This window comes from Urocitellus parryii, chromosome 11 (genome assembly GCF_045843805.1).
Source record: "Urocitellus parryii isolate mUroPar1 chromosome 11, mUroPar1.hap1, whole genome shotgun sequence".
In the NCBI taxonomy this organism is placed as follows: domain Eukaryota; kingdom Metazoa; phylum Chordata; class Mammalia; order Rodentia; family Sciuridae; genus Urocitellus; species Urocitellus parryii.
Genome location: NC_135541.1, coordinates 19412577 through 19437797, shown reverse-complemented (window position 1 = coordinate 19437797; position 25221 = coordinate 19412577). Strand labels below are relative to the sequence as shown.

Genomic DNA, 25221 nt, shown 5'->3' with positions numbered 1-25221 from the left:
CTTCATGAAATAATAAAAACCCAATTTAAAAAAAATAATAAAGGTATACTTTTAAGTCTCTTGATTTTTAAAACTCTTGGCATACCCTTAATCTTGTTCTTCAAGGTGGCAATAATTTAGAATTGGTGGTATTTTATGTGTCTTTGGCTGTTAAAGAATGTATTTTTGACTTAAGGCATATTTACTATGCTGTCAACCTTATTTCATTTACTTATGTTTTTCTCCCCTAGGTTTTTCGTTGGAATATACGTTGCACATTTATGGCGATTCTGAGCGTGAGGGCAGACTTCTGCCAGGCTCAGCACAGCGTTTTCGCTGACAAGTGAGCTTGGGGGTTCTATGTGCCATAATTAACATTGCCTTGAAGACTCTGGACACCGAGACTGGCCTCAGAAATAGTTGACTTTTTTTTTTTTATTGCAAGTATATTTCTTTTAATGACTCCAGTAAATTAAGCATCAAGTAAACAAAAGTGGAAAAACGACCTACACTTTTAATGTGTCTCACTAGTGCCTAAATGTAGTAAAGGCTGCTTATGTTTTGTATGTAGTTGGATTTTTTTGGACTCCGAAGGAATCCATCTGCAGACATTGAGGCCCAAGTTGAATTTGGATTGGTGTGGATTCTAAATACTTCTGCTTATCTTGAAGAGAAAAGCTTCATAAAGAATAAACAAGTTGAATAGAGAATACAGATTGTTAATAGGCATTTTAGTGGTCTTTTTTAATGTTTTCTGCTGTGAAACATTTCAAGATTTATTGATTTTTTTTCCCCAATTTTCCCCATCATACTCACACACACGCACGCTCACACTTTTTATTTGCCATAATGAACCGTCCAGCCCCTGTGGAGATCTCCTATGAGAACATGCGTTTTCTGATAACTCACAACCCTACCAATGCAACTCTCAACAAGTTCACAGAGGTAAGATTGTAGCATAGTCTACTTTTTGGATTGATATGTAGGCAAAAATCTCATTAAAGATTGACCTTGTTTTTTCAAAAAATCCTTGTAATTTTTGGAAGATTAATCTACCAGAACTGACCTGAATTAGGTTGAATTAGTTATAATAGGTTTTTGAAAGAATACTAATAGAATTTGGGAATATATAGAGATTATCTAGTACAGTTTTTTCTTGTGTCTTTTTTTTATATATATACAGCTTTTTTGGTCAACCTTTCAATAATAAAAATAACATTTATTGAGCACAGCATGTAGTCAACATTAATAGTAAGCTATTTTATTATGCAGTAATCCATATTTGTGCTTAAGGTGACATATACAAAAGTCCTCTGAGGTATAGGTACCATTATTTCTTTCTAACAAATAACAAAATTGAGGTTCAGAGCCATTTAGTAACTTGCCTAATAATGACACATTATTTGTAGCAAAACTGACACTTAACCAGGTCTGTCATACTAAAACCCACATTATACTTCAAATGTTCTAACCACCCTTGATGAAAAGTCACTCCAGAACTACTTAGTAATAGCAGCCATCATACAAGATACAGAAACTTGGAGGAAGATTATATCAGATCCTTGATCCCTCTGCCATTGGTAGTGGAGAAATGCTTTACTTCATTTGGTAAACATTTAAATATAAATTTTTAAATCATATCTAGGTTATTCAGTCTAAATGTGATTTCTGTTGATGTATGTATGGAGTAGACTTAGCTCGTTGATTTCCTAGGGATTCTCATTTCATGGGTGGCATAGGAGAGGCCAAAAGAGGATTTTTGACTTGTTCACAAAATCATATCATAAACTTTTTTTTCCTCAGTACCAGGGGTTGAAACCAGAGGTGCTCAACCAGTGAGGCACGTCCCCAGCCCCTTTTAATTTTTTTATATTTTTATTTAGAGACATGGTTTCACTAAGTTGCTTAGGGCCTCTCTAAATTGCTGAGGTTGGTTTTGAACTTGTGATCTTCCTGTCTCTGCGTCCCAGGCCTCTGGGATTTCAAGTGTTTGACAACCATTCAATGAATAACAGCGATTGAAGGTATCAACAGGTTGTCTACCCCCCCACCCTCAGTTTTTTGCTTTTTGTGATATTGTGAATGGAACCCAGGGGTGCACTCTTACCACAGAGCAAAACATCTCCCTAGCTCTTTTTATTTTTATTTTGAGACAGGGTCTTGCTAAATTGTGAGACTGGCCTCAATTTGGGATCTTCCTGCCTTAGTCTCCTGAGTAACTGGGATTATAGGCTAGGCCACTGCATCTAGCTAGAGTTTATTTTAGTGGGATTTTATTTGTATTTCAAAACTGATTTTTAAGAACTCATTAATTATTTGTATTTCAAAACTGATTTTTAAGAACTCAACAATTAAAAATAACTTTACTCTTGAGATAATTCAACAATGGGTACTTTTATAGGACATTACTTTTTTTTTCCTTTTCTTTTCTTTTTTTTTTTTTTTTTTTTTTTGGTAATTGTAGATGGACAGCATGCCTTTATTTTTTTGTTGTTGTTGTTTTATTTTATTTATTTATTTATTTATTTATTTATTTATTTATTTATTTATTTATTTAAAGAAAGAGTGAGAGGGCTGGGGATGTGGCTCAAGCGGTAGCGCGCTCGCCTGGCATACGTGCGGCCCGGGTTCGATCCTCAGCACCACATACCAACAAAGATGTTGTGTCCGCCGAGAACTAAAAAACAATAAATAAATTAAAAAAAAAAAAAAAGAAAGAGTGAGAGAGAATGAGAAAGAGGGAGAGAGAGAGAGAACTTTAATATTTATTTTTCAGTATTTGGCGGACACAGCATCTTTGTCTGTATGTGGTGCTGAGGATCGAACCCGGGCCGCACGCATGCCAGGCGAGCGCGCTACCACTTGAGCCACATCCCCAGCCCTTGTTTTATTTTTTGTGGTGCTAAAGATTGAACCCAGTGCCTCACACATGCTAGGCAAGCACTCTGCCACTGAGCTACAGCCCCAGTCTTGAATATTTTTGTTGATGCTTATTTTATACTTATAATTCTTTGAGGTTCTTAGCTTCATGTACACAGTATACAAGTTGATTCCAAGGTCTTTGTGTCCTCAGGTTGTTCAGTCACTTTTAAGTCTGGCAGAGTTATGTTATACTATTTTTAGCCAGTGGATTCCTTGGCTGTAAACTCCAAAAGTGGCAGTGGCCACTATCCTGCAACTATAAAAAGATGGTGATTCCTTGAAGATAGGTAGTCATTGGTTCAGGCATTTACCCCACAGAGGTTTTTATAGGAAAGAAGTAGGCTTCTGGCTATAGTTGTATTGGCTGTTTTTTTTTTTTGTTGTTGTTTTTGTTTTTGTTTTTTTTTAGATACCATTTTTCCCTCTTAATTTCAAAAAGTTACTTTTATTTATTCTTTAAAAAAATAAATGCTTATTACAAACAAACAAAAAAAAAACCAACCAGAAGATACAAAGAAAATAAGACTATTTTAGGGGAATTGAACTCAGGGGTGCTTTACCACTGAGCTACATCCCCAGCCCTCTTTATTTTTTTAAGACAGGGTCTGTCAAAGTTGCCAAGACTAGCTCTGAACTTGGAATCTTCCTGCCTCAACCTTCTAAGTAGCTGGAAAAATATGTGTGCATCTGGCTTTATTTTTAAATTGGAGTCTTGCTAAGTTGACCAGGCTGGCTTTGAACTTGAAATCTCCCTCTTGTGAAGGAACTGGGATTATTAATGTGTGCCTCCATACTCCAAAAGTTAATTATTAATACCTGACTTCTAGATGTTTTTTCCTGCATATGCATATTTGTAGATATACATATTGATAGGATCATAAATATATATTTTATTTATTTGGATTCTGGGGAATTAAAGTGTCCTTTACTACTGAGCTACATCCCATCCCTTTTTCTGTTTTTAATTTGAGAGAAGGTCTTTCTCAATTGCTTTGGGCCTTGCTAAGTTGCTGAGACTGGCCTTGAACTTGCAATTCTCCTTCCTCAGCCTCCTGAGCTGCTGGGGTTATAGGTGTGCCACCTTGTCTGGCTATTTTAAAATATTGTCCCCGCCCCCTTAGTATTATTTTCAGTAGCTGTCGTAGCATTCACTGCATTAATATGCCTCGTCCCCTTTAACCAATTTTCTTGTTTTGGTACCATTAATATTATTTCCAGTTTTTCACTGTTCCAAATAGTCTGTGATGAACTTATTGCTGCCTATATCTTTGTGTATGTTCTTACTTATTTCCTTGTATACATTCCCAGAAGTAGAATCTCTAGGACTAAGTGCATGTGAACTTTTAAGGGTTTTGTGTTATGCTAACAAATAACCCTTAGATATGTCTTATTTACCTTCCACTGAGTGTCCCTTATATGTTATTACAATGAGAATGATTTTTTCTTTTTTTTAATAAGATGTCTTACTGTTTTATAATACTACATTTCTAAGCTTTGGATGCTAGTTCTAAAAGCAAGTTCCCTTATAATTGTTTCTTTTTTAAAGGAACTTAAGAAGTATGGAGTGACAACTTTGGTTCGAGTTTGTGATGCTACATATGATAAAGCTCCAGTTGAAAAAGAAGGAATCTACGTTCTAGTGAGTGTGTAGTGTTTTAGTTTTATTTTGTGACAAATAAGTTGTACCTTTCAAATACAGATATTTATAGAACTTGGTGTTCAGTAATTTTGCTTTTTAAGCTTATAATAGTAAATACAATATTGATAACAATCTTTAAAATTCCTTTGGATCAGCTGGGTGTGGTGGTGCATGCCTGTCATCCCAGCGATTTGGAAGGCTGAGGCCGAAAGATGGCAAGTTTAAGGCCAATTTAAGCAATTTAGGGAGATCCTAAGAAACTTAGTGAGACCCTGTCTCAAAAATAAAAAGGGCTGGGGACATTGCTCAGTGGTTAAGTGACCCTGTTCGATACCCTGTTGGATCTTTGAAAATAAAATAAAATTTCTTTGCGTTAATTGGCAGTTTTATTCAGTGTGTTCTTAAAGCCTACAAATGCAGAGTATTTTCAACAAATAAAAAGCAAAATTGGGTATACATTATTTCAAGAAAATGGAAATTTTCATTTTGTATCTTTAAGAAATTAATATAGTACTTAGCTTTCATTTCTATGTTACCTATTTGAATGTAAATGGAAATAATTTGTATCAGATATTCTTACCTAACATAGGGAAATATCATCTGCCAGATTATTTACTTAATATTTTGTACCAGATTATTTACTTAATATTTTGTGGAAAATTTGTAGGGGATAAAAGGTGGGAGAAGAGGTTAAGGAGGAGTGGGAGAAGTCATCTTGTTCCAGAATGATCAGCATAGTTTCTGACACTTTGGTTGGTTGGTTGGTTGATTGATTGATTGATTGATTTCTTTTTTAAAAAAATATTTGTGGGATTAAATTTCTTATAATAGTTCAAAGTGGTTGAAATTATTTTAAATTAAATTCCTCTGTAATATTTATGCTGTTTCCTTAAGAAAATGGAAGACTCAGATTAGTTAATTTTTTTTTTTACCTTCTTCCCTAAATAATAGTCTGAAATCCCAGGGGCATGTTAGGAAAGTCTAAAGTTAGGTGTGATAGAGCTATTTGATTTGATTGTGGGAAGGCAAGGTCGTAAGAGAAATGGAAATTTTATAAATAATTAGGAAGAAAATAATTAGGAAGATATTAGTTCAAGGTTATATTTATACCTTTTACTGAGAGGTAGTTCCATAATTTTTATTTATTATATTGGTCAGTGGTTGGAAAGGCAGTTAATAGAAGAATAAGTTTTCTCTTAGTAAGGAAGCTGTCCTGTCTGATCCATAAAGCTTCCTCACTTCCAGTTTTGTAAAAACAAAAATGAAATAGCCAGACATCATCATCATCATCATTATTATTATTTGTACTGGGGATTGAACCCAGGGGTGCTTTTACCCATTGAGCTACATCCCCAACCCCCCATCTTTTAGTCATTTATTTATTTATTTTAAATTTTTAAATATTTATTTTTTAGTTGTAATTGGACACAATACCTTTATTTTGTTTATTTTTTATGTGGTGCTGAGGGTCTAACCCAGGGCCTCGCATGTGCTAGGTGAGCGCTCTTGTCACTGAGCCACAACCCCAGCCCAGCCATTTATTTATTTATTTATTTTTTAGTTGTAGTTAGACGTGATACTTTTATTTTATTTATTTATTTTTATGTGGTGCTGAGGATTGAACCTAGGTAAGTGCTCTACTGCTGAGCCACAACCCCAGAACCAGTCATTTATTTTTATACAGAGTCTTGCTAATATTGCTTGGGACCTTGCTAGATTGCTGAGGCTGGCCTTGAACTTGTAATTCTCCTGCCTCAGCCTCCTGAGTCACTGAGATTACAGGTGTGCCTCATCCCCTCAGCTGCTGCTGCTTTTTTCTAGTAGTATGGCATGATCTATGCTTGCATTTCCATTTCTAATTTATAGTCCATGGATCGGAAATCACAGAGGGTAAGTGGAAACATAAAAAAGGGTTTTTGTATTTTGTTAAATAAAATCAAATATTTAAATTCTGAAATTAAGTCAAATGCAAGTTCATTTCCCTGTATTTTGAGTATGTTCTCCAGTGGATAGATGAGAAAACTTGTTTTGATGTGTGGCAGGGTGAGAAAGTGACCTTGGATTGAATCAGTAATGTTAGTAAACATTTTCATGAAATAGAAATGAACTAAAGAACCTAAACTAGTTTGTAGAAGATAATGGTGGGTCTGGGACTTATTCCAGGCCTTTAAATTTAGCTTTTTGTTTTGTTTTAAATAGCTATTATCAGATAAAATTAAAGGTTTAATTTAAGCTTGAAAAAACAAGGATATTTAGTGTTAAACTTGAAATTTCCTTTTCTTACACAGAGTTTTAAAATGGAGTTAATTTACATTTGCCAGGTGAAGAGAGTTTGGAATGTTTCACTGTAAGAGGATCTTCCCCCACATATAAGACCTTTTAATCCTTTGAATGCTCTTTCAAATATAAGGTCACTGAAGAGACTAACTAATGTTAATTTTAGCTGTATCAGTTTGAGGTTCAGATATTTCTAAATGAAGAATGCTTTTTCTTTTTTACTTTTTAAACCCGTGCCTCCAACATGCTAGGCATGAACTCTTATCTCTGAGTTACACCCCTAGCTCAGCAATTCTTTTGGGGGGTGTGTATGTGTGTGTTTTAAAGGAACATGAGTAAGGGAAACTTTATTTTCCTTAAGTAGGTGCATTTTAAGGGCGTATTACAGGAAGTAAGCTCTTGACTAAGGTGCTTATGATTTTACTGCTGTTTACAGTTAAATTCTGTAGTGACATTTATAATAACACTGACAGCCTTTTAATTATGGGGTGTAGTTGACAATTCAAACATAATGTGCTGTTGTGGCTAATGGACTACGTGAAGTATTCTAGTGGTGCCAATAATGAGTACAGAATCAATTTAGTGCTCTGTTGCTTTTTTATTTCTCTAGTATCTTAAAGTGTTCTTAGTCAGTCTCATTAGAATAGCCTTGTTTAAAAAAAAAAAAAATCCCCAATGGTGTTTTTCCATTTCAGTCTTTGAGAGGAGAGAGGGTGGGTAAAATATGATTTCTGCCCATTTGTGTAGGTTTCTCAAGACCTCTTGCTAGGTAGTAAGGAAGATAAAACTCCTGCATACAACTCAAATTAATGAGTTCAAGAAGAGAAAGGGATATTTGAGAACATGGTCTCCATTTGCTCAGGAGCTTATTATGTGATATTGTCTTTGTTAAATGACAAAGATTTAAAATTTAGTCAGAGATTTAAAATTTTGCTACTTGCCTTTTTTATTTTTTTAAACCAGTGAGTGAACTTGGAGGTTCACCACAGAGCCACATCCCCAGCCCTATTTTGTATTTTTATTTGGAGATAGGATTTTATTGAGTTGCTTTTAGCACCTCACCGTTGCTGAGGCTGGATTTGAACTCTGGATCCTCCTGCCTCTGCCTCCTGAGCTGCTGGGATTATAGGCATCCTTTTTTTTTTTTTTAAGTTGTTGATGGACTTCTTTATTTTATTCATTTATTTGTATGTGGTGAGGAGAATCAAATCCATTGCCTCACACGTTAGGCAAGTGCTGTACCACTGAGCCCCAGCCCCAGCCTCATGTTTTTTTTTTATAAGATAAAGATGGTAGTGTGTTTTTATTCACTAAATGTTGAATTTAGTCTTTATCTAAGAAAAGATATAGTCATCTGGAAGATAATTCTCAAAAATGCTTGTAGAGATTAATGAGACTCCAGTTTGGTATACTTTGCTGGAGTGGACTTTTAAATCATGTTGACATGTGTTTATTCTCTTATACTCTCTTGGCTTTAATTGTATTTTTTTCCCAGTATGTCTACTGCTCAGATAAAATATTTGGGAAAACATTAGCTCTTATGACTGATAAAGAGATTTCTGTACGATAAATTTAGATGGTTGTGACACTTTGCATTTCATTGAGCAGACTAATTTATTTGGCAAATTAAATTTCAGTCTTAGGTAATTTTTCAGCAATGATCAGAATTGTTGTAAGAACAGGTACATATGGCATAGTTCAATTAGGCCTGCCCTATCTATTCTGTGCAGCTCTTCTTCATTAGGATGTTAGACTTGGAGAAAATATAATTTGATGTAAGAGATAATTTCTTTTTAGGATTGGCCATTTGATGATGGAGCTCCACCCCCTAATCAGATAGTAGATGATTGGCTGAACTTGTTAAAAACCAAATTCCGTGAAGAGCCAGGTTGCTGTGTTGCAGTGCATTGTGTTGCAGGATTGGGAAGGTAAACTTCTACTTTTTTCTCTTATTAATCTGAATTCATTATCATGCCTGAGTAAGCCATTGAATATTTCACTCTGGTAGAAATTTGCATGTATTATTCTAAATAACATTAAATTATTGGAAAAGAAATGAGAGCAAAAATTAGTATAATGATTTTTTGTTTGTCTGATTCTGATAGCATATTGCACTTAAAGAGTTTTTATTTTTCCCCATTACAAGTAATTGAAGATTTAGATAATTGGAATGGGCAACAGAATTAAAATCATTTTAGAGATTTAGGACTCTAACTTGGTTAATTTTGGATTGAGATGAGTGGAAAGTTTACAGGTGAAAAGTGACTGAATTACATGACTGAATTAAACTCTTAAAAGGAGATGTATAGACACTAGGAATTGACTGGTTCCTGGGATGAAGTTGCAACACCCTCATCAACAGCAGATTAAATGCAAATTTATGATGTGCACTTTGACTCAAAACATTAGTGTAAGCTGCCATTGCCTCAAGGTGGTGGTGACTAAGGCTATTAACCCTTTTTTTAGTTTGGACTTTTTTTTTCTCAGAAGGTCCAGTTTCTTGAAGGCTGATGATAGTATTATAACTTTTCTTAGAGCAATCTTGTTTTTTATTTTACTTTCTTTTGGGTACTGGGGATTGAACCCAGGGGTGCTTTACCACTCAGCCACACCCTCAGCCCTTTTTATTTTGAGACAGGGTCTCACTAAGTTGCTTAGTCCCTCACCAAGTTGCTGAGGCTGGCTTTGAACTTTTCGATCCTCAGCCTCCCAAATTGCTGGCATTATAAGCATGTGCCATTGTTCCTGGCTAGGGCAATTTTATTACTAGTAGTTGTACTAGTTAGGTAGTATACAGTTGATGCTTTGTAATGGGCTTTTTAAAAACATTGTTTTCTCAGATTTTAAAAAATAGAGATAATAGATAATGAGAAAATCTGGAGTTATAATGTGATGTTTTAAAAAGTAAAGATATCTTACTATAGGTTTAGAATGTAGTGCTTTACTAAAAACAGGTAATAGTATAATGGTGGAGATTTTTACTGTATTGGAAAATAGCAGATATGTTAGTAGATGGAAGAAGTTAAAGCTCAAATTTTGTTTTGTTTTGGTAATACGCAATCCTGGGTTTTACAAAATCTTTAATTTCCAAATACTTTTGGATATTTACTAGGCTTCTTTTTACAGGGCACCTGTGCTGGTTGCACTTGCTTTGATTGAATGTGGAATGAAGTATGAAGATGCAGTTCAGTTTATAAGACAGTGAGTATGAAGTTTTTATGTTTATAAACATATAAAGCAAGATTGTGCTTGATAAAGAATTATGAAAAGTATTTGTAGTATGGAATAAGTTGCTGGCTTTGGCTTAAAGTAATTCTTTGAAGGCATACAAAATTTCAAACAAGTGATAAAGGGACTCAGTTCTACAACTCCTAAGTTTAAAGGTTTTCAGATTTGGGTGTCAAATTTGGATGTTGTAGGATATGTTCACTATGTAGTTTGAACATGTAGGAATCTTGAAAATGAATAATTAGTGTCTCATTGATCTAGTGCCCTTTTAATAGATTCCAAAATACCTTCCATATGCAACTTTGCTTTACCAAGAGGCAAGAAGAATGTATAGAGGAGTAGATTAATCACCCTATACTCTTGTTCAGGCACAAAATTAGGATGGTAGTACTCAGACAGAACCTTAGCATTGATCTGAAATAATAGGCCATGGCATTTTATTGTCCAGAATTCTTTTGTCAATTATTGTCTTGCACTTTCAATCCTTTCTTCTTATTTTGATACCAGGGATTGAACTCAGGTGCTATTAACCACTGAGCCATATCCCCAGCCCTTTTTTTATTTTGAGACAGGATCTTACCAAGTTGCTTAGGGCCTTGTTAAGTTGCTGAGGTTGGCTTTGAATTTGCAATCCTCCTGCCTCAGCCTCCCAAATTGCTGGGATTACAGATGTGTGCCATGGTCCCCAGCTCAACTCTAAAGAGAAAAGACTGTGTCAGAGGGCATGAATTATATGGTAGTAGCTCCAAGACAGTGACCTATTTCAGTGAATGCCATTTGCCATCTGTGTATGTCTTGAACTGCTGCTTCATCTGAATGTGTGTGTGTGTGTGTGTGTTTAAAGCATCATAAATACTTGGTATTCTAGTCTGAAGAATATATTAATCTAATTGGGAAGAATATAGTTAGATGTCTGGATAAACCATTCTGATAGTGGTGTGGGTTGTGGGGTTGGGGGCGTGTCCTGGGAATTGAGCCCAGGGCCTTGCATATACTAGACAAGCGCTCTACCACTGAGCTGCATCCCAGACTTTTTTAAGTTTTGAGACCAAGGTCTTTATTAGTTAATGGGCCTCAAACTTTCAATCCTCTGCCTTGGCCTCTTTAGTAGCTGGGATTACAGGCATATGTCACTATATGGAGCCCATTCTGATCTTTATTTAAATATATTGTAATGAGAGTTATCAAAGAAAAAAAAATTTCTGTTCTAGGAAGGCTCAGAAAGTTCATGTTGGCAACTTAGAAATCTTTAAAAAGGGATGTGGTGTGGGATATGTTGGTTTTCAGTAGGGTGGAGTTAGAAAGACATTAGGCCATAAATAATGCATCTTAAGTAAGTCAGAAAGCTCTTTTATTACTTGGTAAAAATTTGCCATTCTTTATTTTCAGAAAAAGAAGGGGAGCATTCAATTCCAAACAGCTGCTTTACTTGGAGAAATATCGACCTAAGATGCGATTACGCTTCAGAGATACCAATGGGCATTGCTGTATTCAGTAGAAAGAAATACAAACGAAGGCTTATGTGATTGTGGCATTTAGAGGGAACTCTTGGTACCTGGAAATGTGAATCTGGAATTTACCTGTGTCATCGAAATAGTGTTGGATTCAGTACTCCTCAACCACTCTTCTTAACAATTAGGAAAAAGTAAACAAATAAGAAATCCCTCTATAACGTGAATAAAATGTTTTAGAAAAGAAAAAAGAAAAAAAAAAGAAAAAAGAGATTAATTCAGTGAAGGATGATTTTCTCCTGGTTTTGGAGTTTTAATTTCTGCCAGGATCGAATTATTTTAATATCTCCTGTCTTTTTTAACTTTTTCAGAATAGGTCTCTTAAGGAAAACCAGCAGAATATTAGCCTGTGCAGAACCACCTGTTTGGGGAGCACATCTTTCATTATGCTTGGCACATAGATTTCCCTGTGGTGGGATATTTGGGAGGAGGAAAGAGGTGCATTTTCCCCCTCTTCTTTGTTTTCTCTTGTCCCCTCCTTTCCCCTGATACACATTGTAGATGGACTAGGAGAAGCCCTTATTGCTGTAGGTTTGCGTGCAGTCTGGCAGCCTTAAGCCCATCTGGGCACTTTTAGAGGAAAAACAAACAAACAAACAACAACAAAAAAAAATGTTAAAAAACACCAAAAAAAAAAAAAAAAAGGCATGCAGGTGGTTTTAGTCTTTACTGATGATGGAGTGTTCATCTTAGTTTCTTTTCCTCAAAGCCTTGATCTAACATTAGGCAAAGTAGCCAAGAAGCTTTTGTTTTGATAAATTAGTGGGGAAATAGCATTTGAAGAGGAATCTTTATTCTCAAAGAACTTAGCTGAGAGTAGAATTCTTCTCTTTACCAACCAATGATGCTAAGTGAGTATCCCAGAAATTTGTTTTCTGAAGAGGACAGCTCTAGTTCATTACTAAAAATATGTTCAGGCCGAGAATTAGCACACTCTTCAAACAGTAGAATTGTGGACCATAGCACTATTCTGATTTTCTGTCTAATGATGTCAGGGAATACTGGTAGCTTAAAACTTACTTCAGGACTTAATTGTACTCTGAATTTTTGGAAATGGTCAGAGGAGCAACAGCAAATTCATAATATTTAGGTCTTGAGAAATGCCTGTGGTGATCATTTTTCAAACTATTCCCTATATGTATAGTTCAGTTGAACCACTGATTGCCTTGTTATTTTCTTTCTAGGTTCTTTTTGAGATAAAAAAAAAAAAAAAGTCACTGGTTCAGAACCAGCAATGCTATAAACAGGGTAGAAGATACCAGGCAACCCAATGAGAAGCAAAGGGACTGTGTTGCTTATGAAGTGGTATAGTAGCATTTTTGCAAATCTCTGCTGGGTTCAATGTGCTGATTTAGAAAGAAAAGCTGTTTTTCTCCTCATTTGCAGAAGGCAGTTATGACCAGGCTGTATTGACAAAGCAAGTAGAAGGGCACCATCAGGGGTTCTTGCACTCTTTTCACCTAAATATTAAATAATAGTGCCCTGCTTCTAAGGCTCTGAATACAGGCTTAGAGTCATCTTGTCTTGCTGGAGTTTGCTGTGCAGAGCCATAAGCTTTCCATTTTGTTAGTGTCAGCTAGGCCAGTAGGAATGGCACAGGACCTCGTCTCTCACTGATGATACCTCAGACGTTGGCCGGCTATGTGAACTGCCTATTTCCTATTGCCGGAGTTGTTTTCGATTTTTAACTAAATACAAATCTGTAGATTCTCCTTTCCCTCATCCCAGCAAACAAAGCAAAATAGTGCTTTTTGACATTGTTTCTAGAATTTTCAAGTAAAAAAATGATGGTACTATCCAAAATTCTTTTTTATTTCTGAACATGACAATAGATTCCTTTAACGCAGACTCGAGATCAAATCAAAATATAGCCTCTAAGTTCAGATATACTTTCAACTCTTTGAATCAATGCCATCAGAAACCTTTTCCATTTGACATGCTCTGAATGTTGTTTGGGGCGGGGGGAGTATAGGTGTGTGCATTCACATGCATGCAGCCTCCATCAGTACCAGTGCCTGCCCGAGTTAGGAGAACTACATTCCTGGTTCTAAGCGAGAAGAAGGGTATATAAAACAAAGTGAAACAGCCCTCATTTTATTTTAAATTACAGACTAATGTTAATTGTTCTCAGAACTGGATTTTTTTCCCATCAAAACATTTTTTTCCTTTGGATTTAATGAAGTATTGCTAGCTGAAGCCAGTTTGACATGGTGAGAGAGATGTCAGACTGATGAAGGGTATGCAGCCTGATTTAAAACCAAACCCTGAACCCTTTTAAAGAACAATAAAACATATTTTACACGTTCTTTGTGCATTTTTTTTCCCTCTACCTCCAAATGGAGTTTCATTTGCGCCCCTTTTCTCTTGCTATTCTGAAGATCTGTTTTGTGCCTGTTAATTTACTACAAGGAGGTGAAATTTGAGGTTGGGAAGTACAAAGATTTTGTACCATCCAGGTGTTCAATAAGGGAAAACTTAACCATAGTTGAGATAGAACTGGTACTTTTCTGGTTTAGTTCTTGGTCACCACAGTGGGAATTCAGCATCTTGTCTCATTTGAAAGGATTTTTTTAACACCTAAACAAATTTTAATGAAGCATTAATTTTGATGAAGCATTGCAAGTTTTTATTTAAACCCTTGAAGAGCAACTGAGAATAGCAAGTTTACATATAGTAGGGTTTGGGGGTAGGAAATTTTCCTTTAATTATGAGTTTGCATTTATACATCTGGATAGCTTATGTGTTCAAAGTATTTAAGAGTTAAAAGGTAAGACGGATCCTACTTTGGAGTATCTCAGTCTAGAGAGGGGAATCAGATATGTAGACATAAACAGTTACAATGGGTGGTTGAACCACTGTGTTACATATAATTCATTGATCTTTTTGCCTGTCCAATTTTCATCTTATTTTAACCTTATTACTTAGCTTAAATTCTGTGGTCCATTGTGATAATCACTGTTGGCTATATAAAATTGCCTTGCTTTGTTTCATTATACTGTTAGACTCCACTTTAGGTTAAGTTCAGTGTCCTACCTTATTTAAATTTTGTGCAACTGAATGCATTGATTTGGTCTTTGTCATGACTTGTAGATCTCATAGTCCTACTACATTATTTCCATTTTCTATTCTCCTTGAAGACTAGAATACATCATCACTCAGTTTCCAACCCCATAAGCTTAGAAAATAGAAACAAAACTTCCACAGGTTCCTACCCACCCACCTGCATCTGTGCTACACTTTAGTTACAGATTTTTCTTCATTTTTTTTTCCCCCTTCTAATGGTGGGGATTGAATCTGGGCCTGACACATTGCTAGGCAAGCACTCTGCCTCCATCTTTTTTAGTTAAAGCTCTTCCTCTTGTGACTAGGTTCCATTTCTTATGTATTCAAAGGGCCCGAATTTAGGCATTCCTTCTCCTGTTCATTATCTTTTCTTTCTGCTAAATCATTCTCATCAGCTTTCAAACATGTTCTTATTTCTTGCATTCTAAAAACCTTGTTTAAACCCACATCTACACCTTCCACTACTATTCTTTTCTGCCCTTCATAGCAAAACGCCAAAGTTCTACTTTCTGTTTTTCTCTTTTGAGCGCACTTAAAATGAGGGTATTAACTCCATGGGAACTTCCCATATATACACCATCAGAACCTCTGTGGCACTTGAATCCAATAGTCAATTCTCATTAGTTTTTTTTTTTTAATCTCCAGTACTGGGAATTGAACCCAGGGTTGCGCTACCATCGAATAACATCCCCAGCTCTTTTTGTTTTGGGTTGCATCTTGCTAAGTTGCTGAGGCTGTCCTTGAACATGGAATCCTCCTGCCTTAGCCTCCTGAGTTGCTGGGATTACGGACAAGTGCCACTGTGCCTTGCTTCTCATAATATTTTTGACCTGTTAACAGGACACGGTTGATTATTCCCTCTTTGAAAGTTCTTTTGCAGAAAAGTGCACACCCATTGCCCACCCACCCCCATGATGTCCATGTCCTAAGTCCTTGGAACCTGTGAATATTACTTTACATGGCAAAAGGAATTAAGTAAATGGGGTTAAGAGTTTTGAGATGGGAAGTGTCTCCTGAGTGATCTGGGAGAACCTGATCCAACAGCATGGGTTCTAAAAGCAGAGAACCTTTCCTGGCTGAAATTAGATACAATGTTGCTGGCTTTGAAGATGGAGGAAGGACCCATTTGCCAGGGATTAAGGGCAGTCTCTGGAACATAGAAGAGGCAAGGAAACAAGGAATCCAGCCTGCCAACACCTTCACTTTAGTCCTACATGGGCCTTCTATAGAACTGTTAAGATAATAAATTTAGGGCTGGGGTTGTGGCTCAGTGGTAGAGCACTTGCCTAGTATGTATGAGGCACTGGGTTTGATTCTCGGCACCATATTAAAATAAGTCAATAAAATAAATGTCCATCAACAACTAAAAATTTTTTTAAAAATCTATTGTGGTAATTTATTAAAGCAACAATAGAAAATGAGTATAGGTGATTTGTACTTGGACACAATATTTTTATGTGGTGCTGAGGATTGAACTCAGGGCCTTGCTTGTGCTAGGCCAGCACTCTACCACTAAGCCACAATCCTAACCCATTCCTTCATTTCTCTATCTACGTGAACTTTATTCTCTGGACTCTTAGACCCATGTTCACTGCCTCCTTAAGATCTCACAATTGTTTTGCATTATTAAAACTTCAGTTTCTACTCAAATTTCAGTTAGGCTTTTGTGAGCACCCAGTTGCCTCCACCACATCACAGGCATGCACCACTGTCTCAAACTTTTTTTTTTTTTAAGTATTTATCTCTTTTTAGTTATTGGCGGACACAACATCTTTGTTGGTATGTGGTGCTGAGGATCGAACCCGGGCCGCACGCATGCCAGACGAGCGCACTACCGCTTGAGCCGCATCCCCAGCCCCCTATCTCAAACTTTTGATTTGCCTCCCTGCCATAACATAAGCTGTGAAGGGGGTGGATGGTTTTTGTTGCATCTGTTTTGTTCACCATATTTTCAGCATGTAGATTAGTGCTTGGCACATAGCAGATGCTCAATAGACATTGAGTGAAAGGGCGCTCATAGAGGCATAAATGAACTATGGTACTAGGGTTTAATACAGCTGCACTGGAGCACATGAGGTTCCATATTGTCAGGTTTAAGCTGGTTTTTTTTTTTTTTTTCATTTTTTATGATACTGAGAACCAAGGGCACACTATCTCTGAGCTTTTTTTTGGGGGGGGGTACTATGGGTATTGAGGATTGAACTCGGGGGCATTCAACCACTGAGCCACACCCCCAGCCCTATATTTTTGTGTTTTATTTAGAGACGAGGATTTCACTGAGTTGTTTAGCATCTCACCTTTGCTGAGGCTGGCTTTGAACTTGCAATCTTTCTGTTGCAGCCTCCCAAACCCTGGAGATTACAGGCGTGTTCCACCTGCGCCTGGCACCACTGAGCTTTTTCACTTTTACTTTTTACCCCCAGCCCTTCTTTATTTTTGAGACAGGGTCTTGATGAGTTGATGAAGCTGGCCTTGAACTTGAGATCCTCTTGCCTCAGCCTCCTGAGTCACTGGGATTACAGGTGTCCATGCCTGGCTTGAGCTGGGTTTCAAAGTATGAGAGAGTTTGATGCACAGTGAGATAGCTCTTCATATCCTCTCGGGTGGGTATAATAAAAAAGATGGACAGTCACTTGGCGTGAGTGGAGAAATTGGAATTGCTGCTGTACATTGCTGGTCATAATGTAAAATGGTAGTGCAGCCAGTTTTGAAAATGATTTGGCTTTTTTTTTTATCAGAAAGTTAAGAGTTGCCATATATATGACCCAGCAATTCCTATATAGTTAGTATCCATTTCTAGATATATTCCCAAGAAAATTGGAAGCATTACTAGTCGTCTGGGGTGGGGATAGAAAAGACTGTTAATGGATAAGAGTTTCTTTTGGGGATTATGAAAGCTTTCTGGAATTAGTAGAAACAGTTGTACAGCGGTGTGACTGTACTAAAAGCCACTGAATTGTACACTTAAAGATTGGGCTGAGAGCCAGGCATTGGGGCATTGTGTAATCCCAGCCACTTGGGAGGCTGAGGTAGGACGATTGCAAGTTCAAAGCCAGTTTCAGCAACTTAGCAAGGCTTTAAGCAACTTAGAGAGACCTTTCCTCAAAAAATAAAAAAGGGCTGGGGCTTAGTGTTAGAATATGTACTCATCATGTGTGAGGCTCCGCTGAGTTCAATCCCCAGTAAGTGTGTGTGCCTCTATACACACATGTATTTGTGCATCTATAACACATGATACACTGTTCTAGGCACTAAGGATATAGTAGAAAACAAGTCAAATTCTGCCCTGATAGGGTTTAACTTTTAGTAGAGAAGATAGAGAATAAACAGCTAATACATTTTGGGGTAGTAACCAATGCTCTGAGGACAGGGAGAAAATAAAGCATGGAAGGGATAGGGACAAGGGCTATAGTTGGTCAGGGAGCATCAGTGAAGAAGGGGAAAGAGGCTACTTTGTGCACATGCTATGTGAAGATGTGCCAGTGTTTCCTGAGCACTGTAACTGTGTTTAAGCTTCAAAAAGTAGGCTTGGTGTGTCAGAGATAGCAGTGCAGGTAGTATGGTTAGAATACAGTTCGGAAGGAAGGAAGGTAAAATTTAGAGACTACCTCATGTTGATTTGGTGAGGCTGGGTAGATGGTTGGAATCATATTGCGGAGAGTATTATGTATCAGAAATTAGAAAGTTAATCATTTCTGAATCTGGAGGAGACATCAGACTAAACTCTGGTTTATTCAAAATGTCCATGACCAGGTACCACTCGGATCATTCTGAATCAGAATTTCTCACTGTGAATCAACTTTGGTCACTGGGGAACCACTGAAGTTTGCTAAGCCCAGCAGTTATATAGTCAGATCTATGTTCAAAAAGGTTATTCAAGAATCTCCTTAGGGGCCATACTTGTAAACTCTGTGCCTGATTTGTACTATGGATGAAATAATGTCAGTTGAATGAATTAGAGAGGGTAGAAACTGAGAGATCCTTTTGAGTGGTGGTTGATGATGGGCCCAATTGGTTCAAACAGAGGTGTTGGGGCCTTAAGTAAGGAAGCAGCAGAAGAACAGGATAGAAGGCTTCTCTTTTAACCATCAGAAACTAGATCCACGTGAAAAGCTGACCTGTATATCTACATTCACATTTCAAGGGATTAAATACATCCAACTGGGATATCTGGCCTTGGAAAAGACTTGTAACCCCTCACTCTCCATCTGCCTCTAATTTTCTCCACAGATCACACATGCAAATGAAAACAATTCAAACACTTCACTGCTTGCAACCTTGCCAACCACTTGGGAAAGGTCTTTGACAAATGTGACAATGTGGTATTAGCCATACCATTTATGTCTCCTTTGCTGTTTTAGTGTTAGGGAGTTGAAAAGATAGGGGAACGAGGGAATAATACTAGTCAACAACTGTCTAGTATTATTATGTTCAGAATTTCATATCCCTGATTAGATTTAAAATTCATAAGTTTCCACATAGCGTCATTGCTAATCCCACTTTATAGATGTGGAAACTAAGTGAAGTAATAGCAAGCAGGGCCAGTACTGTAGTCTGGGACTGCCTTGATTCTAAAAATGTACTTTACTCCTCAGCTGTACTGTCACAGTAGAGTAGCAGTACAGTAGAGTTGCTCAGGGTGTTGCTGTGAGGTTTTGTCTTCGATAAGAATTCCTTTTAGGGGCTGGGGTTGTGGCTCAGTTGTAGAGCGCTCAGCACGTCCAAGGGCCTGGGTTCAATCCTCAGCACCACATAAAAACTAAATAAAATAAAGGTTGTAGTTTGTCCAACTACAACTAAAAATTATATTTTTTTAGAAGAATCCCTTTTAATTGAGTTGCACCTTGATATTAAATGCAGGGACAGGTAGGGGTTGGCATACTCCTGTGCCTGCATGTGTATAGCAATTCTGACTTGTCAGTGGATTTAACTTGTGCAAATGGTGTGTAATGGTCCCTGCCAGTAGCAAACCAAGATGTTTGAGCAGAGTGGTTTATAGTTTATAATTGGCTTCCTATTACTGTTGGCTGCTGCTCTTGCACATAGAGTATTAGTCCAGGATTGGTATTTGATTTAAGAAATTTTCAAATTGATTTTATCTTCAGTGCATTAATGCATGGCCTAAATTCCTGCAGAGGCATTAGATAACCAGCCAGGACATGCTTTAGGAATCGTAACTGGATCTCAGTTGCCAATGGTACAGCTTTTATTCAGCAGAGATAAGTCACTTTTCTGAAAACACTTTCTGCCTAAGCTCTGTGACTTATATTTTAGGGCGTCTCAAGTTTAGGTCCCTTGAAATTGGAATGCATTCCACAAATCATGATGAAACTTACATATGGGAATTTGTCAACATGAGTAGATTTGATCACTATCTTCCTTTTGGATTCAAACACATAAATATTTAAAGAATGGTATAAAAATCAGTCTCATTTTCAAGAGGGCACAATTGTAATGCCTTTTAAAATCAGGAAATATGAAATATAACCCCAGTAATTAAAATATTATAAATATGGCTGAGTACATGGAAAACTGGAGGATATTCTGCAATTTTATGAGGATTAGCAGAGGTAAATGTTTCTAGTTAATTTTTTTTCAACTCTAGAAGTGCAGAATAAATCACAGCTGCATGAAAATACCAATTAATCATCATCTAATGCTTTTATGCAAATGATTATATTTGACTTTCATTTAGAGTTGCCATTAACACCTGGAACCCTAAGATTGATAACAGGTAAAAATCTAATGAATGCATAAATTAAGGATTTGAATCATTTTAGATTAATTTATAGCCCCTTTATTCATAAGTCCCCTTGAAATCTAAAAATCATGGATGAGACAGAAGATGGAGAAGAGGAGAGACAGCCTTTGAACTTACACACTTTTTAATGGTGAAAAGGATGACTTGGAAGAGCTAAACTCTTCAAGTATTTTTTCTACCTGTCACAATAATTTGTTCATGTGTCAGGCCTGTGTGTATTACAGAAGACTAATTGTTTCATGTTCTTATTTGATACTGGCCTTTTTTTTAAAAAAATGAAAATTTCCCTTCCTATATATTTTCTTTGTTTTGAAAGATTTTTTTTTCAGAATGAAAATTTAAGTTGGTTTCTTATAGAAGTTTTAAAAAATGAAATGAAGAAAAAAAAACCCTCATTGTCCAGCCATCCAGAGACAACCATTATTAATCTTTTGATGTATACTTTTCACCTCCCACTAGGTATAGTTGTAATTATGTAACTATGTATCTTGTATTTTCACATATATATTCTGAATAATACTTACAATTTTATTGGAAGTATATCATTTGCCAGGCACTATGCTCAGTGTTTTAAGTATATTATCCTTTGAGTGGTAGGTGGCATTTTTTTCCATTTTACATGCTAGGCTATGAAAGCTCAGAGAGGATGAGTAGCTTGCCCAGTACCACACATCTAGTAAATGGCAGAGCCAGATATGCTAACCTGAAATGTCTAACTTAGAAACCTGATCATATTATTACAGTGTGCTCCCCTTACATTCAATATGTGGAAGCTATGATTATTAACTGAAACCAGATTGATCCCAGAAGATACTTCTTTCTCTGTGATCTCAAAAATGAAAGCTATTCATTCAGTAATGACCTATGTACTACAGGCCAGTGGGAACTGAGGGGTTACCTCTCTATGGTCATTGCTTTTTTCTCCTTGGGCAATCCTATCTTGAGATGGTGATTGTCAGGCTGTTATAGTCACTGTCCCCATTATTTCTGACTGCCACCCTCCCCATCACTCAATGCATGGAGTTCCTTGGGCCTCGAAGATCTACCCTAGGTCATTCTTTTATCCTCTGAATTCAGTGCCTCTTCTAGCCGTCTCAGCTCTGAAGCCTTTAACCTTAATCTGAATGACCTATTCCCATGGAGTGGAACTGCTCTGCCTCTCATTAGTCAGGAGATTTGCCATTGTTTAAGGAGAGAACAGCTATGTGTATGTGTGTGTATTTATGCTTGTGTTTATATGGACACACTCATACATACATAAATTAGTTTGCTATAGATTTTACTGATGTAAAAAAGATGTAACCATAAAAAATAATAATTGCTTTGGTTAATTTCTGCCAAACTTTTATGTTCTGGCCAATCTATGGTTGAAATTGACCAACCCAATATAAATATTATTTTCCTTTATGTTTAAGACTCAGAAGTAAAACAATGAAGTGATGTCAGAATTTCACTTCCTCATCAGAGATGTGAGAAACTTCTCTGTGGAATTGGATAATAGTTTTTGAATGCTGGAAGACTATTTTCTCAATTTTGGGTGCAAATTTTTGTGCCATTATGATGTAATGGTTATAGACATGATGTACTTTCAAGTTCAATCTGCATCTAACATTTTCTCCACAACTTTCTTAAGTCTAGACAATCAACAAAACAATTCAAGCACTGATTTGTAACTCTTGCTAATTTTCATGGTATAAAGTCTTGCTGTGGTCAATTTCAAGCTACTGGTTGATGTCACTAAACATAGAGTTGGGGATGAGTGCAATAGCTCAGCATTATAGTATTTCTATCATACAGATACAGAAAATATAAAAGCATAGGTATAGTAAAATAATTAGGAAGTTATGATTTTTAAGAAGTTTTTAATTTTTTGTTAATTTCTCTACATTATAATATTTAATGTTGACTGTATTTAACTAATTTGCAAAATTTCTGAAATTTAATGGTAAACTCACTTGATGTGAGCTGCCTCCAGCATACCCTGTGTCTAGTCATCTCTGCACCTACTCTGACCACAGCCCATCGATCCACCCTCTCACTTTCTCACCTGTAGTAACACACTTACTCTTTGATGAACTTTCTATTCACTCCTCAACTCACCATTACATGACTTTTGTCCTTTCCATGGTGGACTCTGCAAGAAAATACTCTTTTTCTTCCACCTACCTCCTATATTCTGGTGTTCCTCAGGATTCTTTTTGGATGGTTTCCTTTTCTCTTCCTATACACTCTCTTTAGTGATCTCATCTAAACCCCTGCCACTAAGTGTACTAATGGCTCCCAAATCTGTAATTCTAACCCACACCTCTCTAATGCTTCAGACCCATTTATCCAACATCTCACTCACTGGTCTTATGGCGTTCAGACTCAACATTTCAGGAACATATTTGTGGCTAAGTCATCTGAACCAGACACCAGAGAGTCATCCTTGGTTCCGCTTTGCTTTACTGCCCTCATTTTTTAAACCTGACTCTGAACCAGATCAACACAGTCATTTATTAAGCCATCGAACTTTCCAGTATATATTTATTAGAACAACTGCATAATATATTGTATTGGGTAAGAGCACTAAGGCTTAATTCCTGGCTCTGTTTAACTAGCTTTGTAATCTTGAGAAATTTGCTTGGCCACTCTATGTTTCAGTTTTCTTAAATATAAAGTGGGAGTAATTATAGAATCATTCTTATGGGAAATTGCTAGGAAGAATAGGTTGTTCTGAAGCTGGATGCAGAGTAAGTATTCAAGAAATGTTAGCTGTTGGTATTTTTGGAGCTAAATATTTATGTCAGGATAGTATCATAAGTTAAGTGGCCGTACATTATTTTCCTAAGGCTACCATAACAAGGTACCATAAACTAGGTGGCATAAAAAACAACGAAAATTTATTGTTTTACAATGCTGGGGGCTAGAGGTCAGAAATCAAGGTTTCAGTAAGGCCATGCTCTCACTAAATCCTCCCTGGCCTCTTCCTAGCTTCTGGTGTTTTGCTGGCAATCTTGGGCATTACTTGGTTACTTGGGCATAATTCCAATCTCTGCCTTTGTAGTAACATGGTGTTCTCCCTGTGTGACTCTGTCTTCACATGACTGACTTTTTAAAAGGACAACAGTAATATTATATTGGATTAGGGTCCACTCTACTCCAGCATGATCTCATCTCAGTTAATTTATCTGTCACAATCTTATTTCCAAGTAAGGTCACATTCTGAGGTGCAGGGGTTTAGAACTTCAGGACATTTGTTTTGTGGGGGACACGATCTGCTATAGTTTGAATGTTTGTGTGTTCCCAAAATGCATATGTGAAATCTTAACCCACGAGGTAATGGTATTAGGAGGTGGGCCTTTGGGAGGTGGTTAAGAATGGGATTAGTGCCCTTATAAAAGAGGCTCCAGACCACTAGCTCAGCTCTTTTACTAGGACACTGTGAGAAGGTGCCACCTGGAAAACAGGAAGAGGCCCTCACCTGACACATTCTGTCATCATATTGATCTTGGACTTCCCAGACTCAGAACTATGTGCAATAAATTAATGTTGTTTATAAGCTGCCTAGTTTATGATATGCCCTATGACACAATCCATCCCATAAAAGACTTCAACTATATAATACAGGGATCATATGTGATCGCTGACCTGGTATGGTTTACAGTCCAGCAATGCTACAAGTCTTAATATCTTACCTCCTATCTCCCTACAGTACTGTCTTACTTCATTCTGTCTCATAACAGCCTCCTGACTAGACCTCATCTGGGCCCACCATAGCCCATCCTCTGTGTGGCTGTTAGAGTAATCTTTCCAAAATATAAAGTCAATCATGTCACATCCATTTGAAACTCCCTGGGCTTTCAGGTAAAGGTTTAGCAAAATAGGTCCTACTTGCTCCGTGTACTACCTTTCTCTCTACATTGAACCTTTTACCACAGCCCAAAAAACTGTCATTCCCCATAGTATTCTTTTTTACCACTCTTGACGAGTGCCTTTCTGCCTGCACACACCAATTCTCATGTTTCTTCACCGGTTTGGGGAAGCCCCTGACTCCCTCCCCTCTTCTGAGCTGCTTTGGTACTCTGTGCGTATTGGGAACATGGAACTTCCTGAATTTATTTTTGTTGTGCCTTCTCAACAAGACAGAGTGCCCTTTGAGGCTGGAACTATCTGTATGTTCCCCAGTGTCAGACATTAGTGTGATTTTCAGCCTTTTCACTAATGTAAATAATATGTGATGAATTTAAAATTTTTAAATTATTCCCTTAGGCACAATTCAGTAACAAAAAGACAAGCAATCCAGTTGAAAATTGGGCAGAAGACTTGAACAGACATTTCTCCAAAGAAGATTTATAAATGACCAACAAGCACATGAAAAGATGATCAGTGTTATTAGTCACTAGGGAAACGCAAATAAAACCACAATAAGATACCACTTCATAGCCACTAGGATAGTTATAATAAAAAAGTAATTAGTACTGGTGAGGATGTGGAGATGAAGAAATTGGAACTTTTCTGGGGGAAATGTACAATGGTGCAGCTGTAGTGGAAAATAGTTTGGACTTTCCTCAATTAGTTATACACAGACTTGCCCCAGCAATTCTATTCCTAGGTATATATTAAAACAGATGTAGAATCAAAAAATTTGTGCATGAATGTCCATAGCAGCACTATTCAGGACTATGACCAAAAGGTAGAAATTATTGTCAATAAGTGAATGGATAAAAAAAATGTGGTACATTAACCATACAATGAAATATTAGTCTTAAAAAGATGCAATATTGATAACATACTATACCATGGATGAACCTCAGAACCTCGTGTTAAGTGAAAGAAGCCAGATATACAAGGTCACATTG

General features: G+C 36.9%; 1 protein-coding gene across 5 annotated transcripts in view; it reads left to right on the top strand.

Moving 5' to 3' along the window:
* Ptp4a2 (protein tyrosine phosphatase 4A2) overlaps positions 1-24231 on the top strand; it is a 41443-nt gene extending 17212 nt beyond the window's left edge. For 3 of the 5 annotated variants that reach the window (XM_077791063.1, XM_077791061.1, XM_077791062.1), the window contains exons 2-6: positions 231-924; positions 4448-4540; positions 8615-8745; positions 9944-10018; positions 11435-24231. In XM_077791063.1, coding sequence (XP_077647189.1) covers positions 829-924; positions 4448-4540; positions 8615-8745; positions 9944-10018; positions 11435-11543 — 504 coding nt within the window. In that variant the 5' untranslated portion in view covers positions 231-828 and the 3' untranslated portion in view covers positions 11544-24231. The remainder of the gene's footprint in view (positions 1-230; positions 925-4447; positions 4541-8614; positions 8746-9943; positions 10019-11434) is intronic. The other 2 variants (XM_026391715.2, XM_077791064.1) reach the window with 2 other exon arrangements.
* The last annotated feature ends 990 nt before the right edge of the window (positions 24232-25221 follow it).